The sequence below is a fragment of the Hakea prostrata genome, chromosome 10, assembly GCF_041222555.1.
Source record: "Hakea prostrata isolate BN-2017 chromosome 10, UWA_Hpros_2, whole genome shotgun sequence".
Lineage (NCBI taxonomy): Eukaryota > Viridiplantae > Streptophyta > Magnoliopsida > Proteales > Proteaceae > Hakea > Hakea prostrata.
The window spans coordinates 43,467,442-43,474,906 of record NC_142609.1 but is presented as its reverse complement, the minus strand read 5'-3'; the positions used below and the strand labels follow the sequence as shown (position 1 = coordinate 43,474,906).

The 7,465-nt window shown below is 37.9% G+C and overlaps 1 protein-coding gene across 1 annotated transcript; it reads right to left on the bottom strand.

Moving 5' to 3' along the window:
- Window positions 1–477: 477 nt before the first annotated feature.
- On the bottom strand, window positions 478–1,894 carry LOC149003227 (uncharacterized). The gene is made up of 2 exons (XM_089138810.1): window positions 1,838–1,894; window positions 478–1,719 (listed from the first exon to the last, which is right to left on the bottom strand). The coding sequence occupies exons 1-2, from the start codon at window positions 1,892–1,894 to the stop codon at window positions 478–480; spliced, it is 1,299 nt and encodes a 432-aa protein (XP_088994936.1).
- Between the last annotated feature and the right edge of the window lie 5,571 nt (window positions 1,895–7,465).

The following is a 7,465-nucleotide window of genomic DNA, read 5'->3' as shown; positions in this document are numbered from 1 at the left end:
TGAGATGTTGATCACATTAAGTTTTGATGGTTAGGTAAATTTTGTCTACAACTTTTCATGTTCTTCAGGGTTCTAATTTCTCAATGTCAATTAAGATTTTGGGAAAGCGTCATATATCTTGCGTTAGCCCCTAATATTAATGCCACCTCCTGAGTCATACAATTTATCACTCAGAGTTATCAAAGCCCCTATTACTAACACTGCTAGTCTCAAATAGTTTTTATTTATCAATTTTCAATATTATTCTCACATTCTAAGGGAATAAGGCGGTAAAGGAGAGAAAAACACAAAAAAATATTCGTGCAATAATAGAAATTATGAACATACTAGAAAAAAAAAAAAGTGATTATAAATGGTATAGGAAGACAAAAATGAGTCAGTGTAGGGTTTTTTTGTTTAAAGGTATTACTGCCCATTTGAAAATTTCGCTTACCGACATCAACACTTAAATTGATTTTTTTTTGGTAGAAAGTAAATTTATTGAGACGGCAAAGCCGAGGAAACAGAGCTACAAAGAGACTGCACCCAAGGAGAGGAAATGGGCCAAAGAGTCGGGACCGTCACCGACTTAGCCCTCTGGGCTAGGAGATCAGCGGCCTCGTTGATCCGCCTAGAAACATGTTTAAAAAAGCACTTTTCAAGCCTATGTACCACATCTAAGATATCCTGGATGATGGGGGCAACATCAAGAGGAGGGGGAGCAGAGCCATTCACTAAACTAATGAGCTCTTTACAATCAGATTCAAAGTAACCAATGTCAATTCCTTCCCCAAGAGTATAAAGAACAGCCATCTTGAGCGCTTTTGCTTCTGCCATAAGTGCAGATGTAGCTGAGTTGGGCTCAGAAACTGCTACAATTGGCCTTCCTTGATGGTTCCTGATTATGCATCCCAAACCTGCAGTGCCTAATTCTTTGTTGAAAGTTGCATCAGTGTTGATCTTGTATGCTCTATTCGGAGGGGGTTTCCATTTATCCAAACCTGTGAGTCTACTATCCATTTTGATAGTTTGGGGAGGGCCCAACCATGCTTGAACATACTCTTGCGCCAACTTCCATGCCTCTTGACCCACTTCATATGGGTTCCACGACCTTCTATTAAAAGCTCTATCATTCCGGGCTTTCCAGATCTTCCAACAAATGAATGTGCAGGCTGTTAGGAACTCGATTCTCTCTCTTTTAGTAGAAAAAATCTTGTTCTTAATCATGTCAAGCCAGGATGTGAAGGATAGGTCCACATCACCCCCTTTAAAACCCAGAGGGCTCGAAAACCAAACTACTTTAGTAAAGGGGCAATTTAGGAGAAGATGATCAGCCGATTCAAGAGAGCTTCCACAGACCAAGCAAGAAGGATCAATATTAAATTTCCTTTTCTTCATGTTTTCACCTGTGGGTAGGCCTTCTGCTAAAATTCTCCAAAGAAAGAATTTCAACTTTGGTGGTGCTTGAAGCTTCAAAATGAATTTCCACTTCTCTTCTGGGACTAGCCTCCATGAAGAGACCCGACCATCATTGCTACCCGAAGGAGTTTCCCTCTCTTCCCAAATTTTTATATAAGCAGCTTTCGTTGTGACCACACCATTCCTAGCACCCAACCAAACCTGCTTGTCTTCAGATGGAAGAATTCTAAGTTGAATCTTAAGAATCTCCTTGATGATGTGTTCAGGGAACCAAGCATTGAGATGGTCAATATTCCAGCGTCTATTATCTTGGTCAATAAGCTAAGCAACTGAATGGAAAGGGCAATTAGTTGGCTTTATAAAACCCACCTTGTAGTCTGTGGTTGTTGGAATCCACTTATCATTCCATATATCGATGCTTGACCCTTCCTCAACTTGCCAAATAATATGTTTTTTGAGTTGCTTGATCCCTTGCAAAATACTCTTCCAAGCCCATGAATCCTGTGCCTTAGGTTCCACATCAAAAATTGATGAGTTAGGGAAGTAGATAGCTTTATAAAATTTTGCCCAAAAAGAGTTGGGGTCCTTCCACAATCTAGACGCCACTTGAACCAAGAGGACAAGATTCTAAAATTCTGATTTTTTAAAGCCCAATCCCCCTTTATTTTTAGGGCTACAAAGCCTATTCCACAATACCCAATGTGTTTTACTTCCTAACCCTTAAATTGATTTTGTAGGAAGTAGGAAAGTCACTCATATAATCGATAAGTTAGGAAGTGACGTTAATTTTGGAAGGTAATTCATGGGGGCGCTCAAAATTTCCCTAAGATTTTTTGGAAAGTGTGTAGTTGACATTTACTCTTTGATTCTTAGAAGACAGAAAAAGCCGAGTCCAAAGAAAAATTAAAGAGCTCTCTCTCCCTTTTGCCGATGTTCTGACTTCAGAGTCTTCAACGACTGACGTATAGAATCTATTACGTGGCATGCTGCAATTGGCACAAGTATCCTATAAAATGAGCTAAATATATCTGTATGGCTCGCATTGAAGAACCAGAACTGCTCTCCCTCCCTGAGTGAAGTCAGAAGATGTCTCCCCACTCAAAGTTTGTGTTGTTGCTCCTTGTGGTGGCAGCTTTTGCCACCATTCCTTCTCCGGCTAATGGCCGAACTAGACTTTGTGCTCCACCATCACACCCTGGTCCTCCCTTCAAAGGTGAAGCCGATTCCCACCATGAGGACCATAACCCAACCTTACAGTGTACTCACCCACCTGCCGAGTCCCAGCTTGAGAATGCCCAAGAAGAAAAAACAACCAAACCGTCGCAGATATCTCATCCTCAGGGCGGTCTAGCCAAGATTGATGAGAGCTTGGGCGGTCATGGGAAGAAGCCTATTTATCCTCAAGGCCATCCAAACAAGGGTTCTGGGAAGCCTCATCCATGACCCCATTTCCCTCATCGCTAGACCCTTCTCCTTACTTAGAGAGAGGGAGTATGTAACTGTAATAAATAAAAGAAAGTAGCTAGTGCTGCTGCTAGCTGCTCCTTTGTTGTAACTATGTTGGAGCCACAGAGAGAAATCCTAATGGTTGGGACTGCTCTGATTGCTCTAGTATGTTTTATGTTTTACCAGGTGTGATGCTTTCTATCCTTCTACGGTACTACTCTATGGTATACATATCAGTTATATATATATAAAGCACTTTAGGTATGGCTTGGTTGTTTGAACTTGATTGTACCTTAATTTGCACTAGTGAATTATAATCCTAATCTTCAACTAGACACTGAGACACACCCATACTTCCATGGCACAAATGGAATATTAAAACTACAACTTATTGGAATTCAATCCTCAAGGTCAAGGCATGAGCTACAGTAACACTCAATTTTAATGTTATTCATAAAAAGTTCAGTCCAACACCTCTTAGTGAAGATGTCATGGATTTGTCTCTCCCTGATGTTAGATATAACATCCCCTACCCATCAAAAAACAGCTTGTAGCTTTGAAAGAGGTATTTAGAATTCAATGGAAAAACTTCACCAAGATCTAAATGGATTCATCAAAATATGAAACAACCAATTCTTAGAAGCATCCAAGGATTGTTTTCCATCAACTTCAAAATATATTTTATCTTAAAGAGTTCTAGATCTCCCATACCTCAAGAATCTAGAAATTCACCGAACCCTAATTGTGAAGAGCTACGTGCCTAGCTATAGTCATGTAGATGAAAGACTATTTGTGAGGAACCTCAAAACTACAACAGTTTGCTAAATCTTCCTCACCCTCATCTGCTGTTTTTTTTCTTATATTCATATGCGAAAGATGGGAATGTATTCTTCGAGTGTATCACCAATGCTTTAAGGATAGGGATAAAGTACAAAGGTCTATGTTTTTCTCATATATTTCCACCATATATTAAAAAGAGAACCCACCTTGATGAAATGTATTCTTTGAGCATATCACCGACATACTTAAAAGGATATACATAAGGTATGGAGATTTTGTGCTTTCGTTATGCCTCTTCCCCATGTTAAGGGGGAACCCATCTCTAAATTTTGATGGAATGAATCAAAGGTGGGGCCCCAGTAAGTCCCACGTGCATCTCTCTTCTAATATGAGTATGAGAAAAGCATAGACGTCCTACCATTACAAATACAAATTCCAAAAACTCCATTTTGTATTGTTATTGTAAAGAAGAAATCTTCACCTAAGTTGTATAAATACCCCAACTTTAATAAATCTTATCACGTTTACTGAAAAATAGGGCTTTTATCACATATTTATCAAGTCTATCATGGTCTCAGCTGGTTCTCACTCCTCCAAGTTGTCTCTTCCTTGCTTTCTTCCAAGTTAAATAATGCTTTTCAGTTTTTGCTTTTTCGGTGAGAATCTTTAAAGTATTTCAAATTTCACTTTCATTTCTTGCTTTTCCAACATTTTCGGTGCCAATGACTTGCTTTTTTTCAATACTTCTTTTTGGTCGACTCTCGTCAATTGCAATGAATATATTCTTTGTGGATGATTGTAGCAAGTGAATAATATATCTTAGAATTTTTTCTTCACACACCTTAAGGTTTTGCAATTCATGAACTAGATTATTGACATGTGTCTAATCATAAAACAAAATCTTCTGTTTTAGAAAAAATTTAAAAATATAGAAATTCAAATCATCTCTCTCCTTTACTCGAAGATTTTGTTTTAAATATTCAAATCTTCTCTCTCTTTAACTCGAAGATTTTGTTTTTAGATTGGAAACATATTATGAATCTAACCATGTGAGTTAAATTTTTTTCCTTTTAATGTGGATAGAGGATCGAAATTCCAATTTTACTACCACGTTCAAGTCCACTTACCAAGAGTGAGGGTGACGTGTTAGCATAAGATCAATGTCTCATAGTAAGAAATCTAGAGTTTATATCTTCTTGGAGTCAGAAGCGAAGCTCCAACGTATATTTAAATTATATATAAAAACCACGTTAAAGATGTACTTAAAATACATATAAACTAAGCTAGATGAACCTCAAATACAAAGGGAAAAAGTATCGACGTGACAAAATACTATATCTACATAGAGTGTAAGTAAGCCTTGAGCAAGTTGTATCTTTTTCCTCAGAAATTAACGATTAAGGAGCCTCACGGCCTTCACGTCTACAATTCCTTTATAAAATAGCAAGCTTGTTGTGTGTTGCCTCGTGCTATTTGGCTCATTTGTTTCATACCTTTGCTTCTATTTTCTACATTTCTATATTTTTCATGTCTTTTCTGCATGGTTTTTCATCTCTATGTTTTTCATTGGTCTCTTCTATATGGTTTTTTTTTTCTTATTCTTTTCTTTAAATGTCTCTTCATGCATGTTGTTAGTTGATTTTTTTATTTTCTTTTGGTTTGTCAACCCCACAAGGTTTCGATACCGGAACCTTGCTTAAGTGGACCAAACTGCTTACCACTTGGACCAACCCCCATTGGTAATTGATTTTTTTTTTTAAAGTATAGATAATTGATTAAGGATTTTCTTTCCTTTATAGAGAACAAACTAACAAATCACCCATCATCTGAGAGTATTCACAAATCTTTTCTTTAAATGTCTCTTTATGCATGTTTTAGTTGATTTTGTTTTTTTAAGTATATATCATCGATTAAGGATTTTCTTTCCTTTATAGAGAACAAACTAACAAATCACCTATTAGTTCAAAATCTTCTAATTCTAGTTTGGTACAAAAGGTCTCAAACTAGGGATCTATGAATAAGAAAAACAATAAGAGTGGGCCACCTTTGGGAACGGGAAACCACCTCTAATGGTAAAGTCAGATTCTCGATAACACAAGTCCTTATAGGGAAGAGTAAATGCCTCAAGAGTAACAGTGCTCTTGGGTAGTTGCAGGAGTAAATGTTAGGCTTACTTGGCTTACCTCTTCCAGAAGTTAAAATTTATTCTTATGGGCAAATAGGATGTCTTTCTTGAAGAGGACGAACCTCGACCATCGGATTCTTCCTATTTTAATCAAGGGCTAGGATTAGGGATAGCACCAATCTTGCGGGAGAAGCCAAAGGCCTAATACACCTTCTCCCAGGTATGTTAATGATTCTAACCAGCATGGGCTCTTTTCTATTATTTTTGTATTTTTCATTATATTTTATCGATACCTACAAACATTAGAGAAGAGCTTATAATAGTGAAAAAGCCTTGACTTCAAGAAGATTCGTATTCTTGACAATTTATGAGGTGTTGGTTTTTGTTAATTGAGTTCATTCTAGAGTTAGTCTTTCTCTAAGTGATGGGACCTTATTATCTGATGAGACTGAGTATCGTCATACGGTTGGGTTCTTACGATATCTTGCTAATGCACATCCTGATATTGGTTTTGCAGTCAATCACGTGGCTCAATTTATGCATGCTCCCACGGATACTCATTGGAGCGATGTAAAGCTAATTCTTTGCTATCTGAGTGGTACTTCTACTATGGGGATTTTTTTCTCTCAAAAATCCTCTATGTCTTTATCTGCGTATTCTAATGCTAATTGGGCTGGGTGTCCTGATGATCGGCAGTCTACCACGGGATTTTCTATTTTTCTTGACTCACATCTTGTCTCTTGGTGCTCCCGGAAACAACGCACAGTCTCCAAGTCTCCTCAAGTTTGGTGTGATAATATTGGAGCCATCTACATGACCTCCAATCCTATCTTCTATAAGCATATTAAGCATGTGGAGATTGATTTTCATTTTGTTCGTGATCTAGTTTCTTCTCACCAGCTTGTAGTCCGATACATTTCTAATATTGATCAATTGGCGGATCTTCTCACTAACGGTCTTCGTCGTGCCAAATTTATTTTTTTTTCGTGACAAGCTCAAGGTGTTAGACCCGTTACGCTTGAAGGGGTGTGTTAGAGAGTCTGTGACTCAGCAGCCCACCTTGACTCAGTTAGTGACTCAACAGCCTACCTTGACTCGGCGGATAACTCAGTTTAGTACTTAATATTTTTATAAATACTGTATCACCCGAATATCTCAAATATATGATATACAACTTTCTATCAGCCTGCTTCAACAATTGTAGCTATTCAACCAAAAAAAAAACCATTGCAGCTAGATAAGAAATTACATAGAAAGATGATCAAAGACAATTTTAAAAAAGTGACAATAAAAAAGAAAAAATATAGTCATAAAGAGAATGCCTCAACCCGTTAATTGTGCAACTCGTAAAAAATAGTCATAAAGTGAGTCCTCCTCTGTACAATCTTCTCATTCTGTCTTTTATGAACCTTTATCTAAAGATAGCATGACGTTCCGTGCTGATGTTCACGGACCTTGCTTGAGTCCTGCGCAATAAATGCACAGGACCATCAAGCCATTCACTTTGGGCGGTGGGATCGGAATTTCGGTCGAAATTTAAATCTCGACCGTCGAAATTCAACGGTTGAGATCGAAATCTCGACCGAAATTTCGGATCCTACAGCCAAAATTTCGGCTTGATGATCCTGCGCATTGAACGCGCAGGATCCAAGCTTTTTTGGATGTTCACACAATTGAAGTCAGGAGCATATGCTCGAGCATATCACTGACATTGGC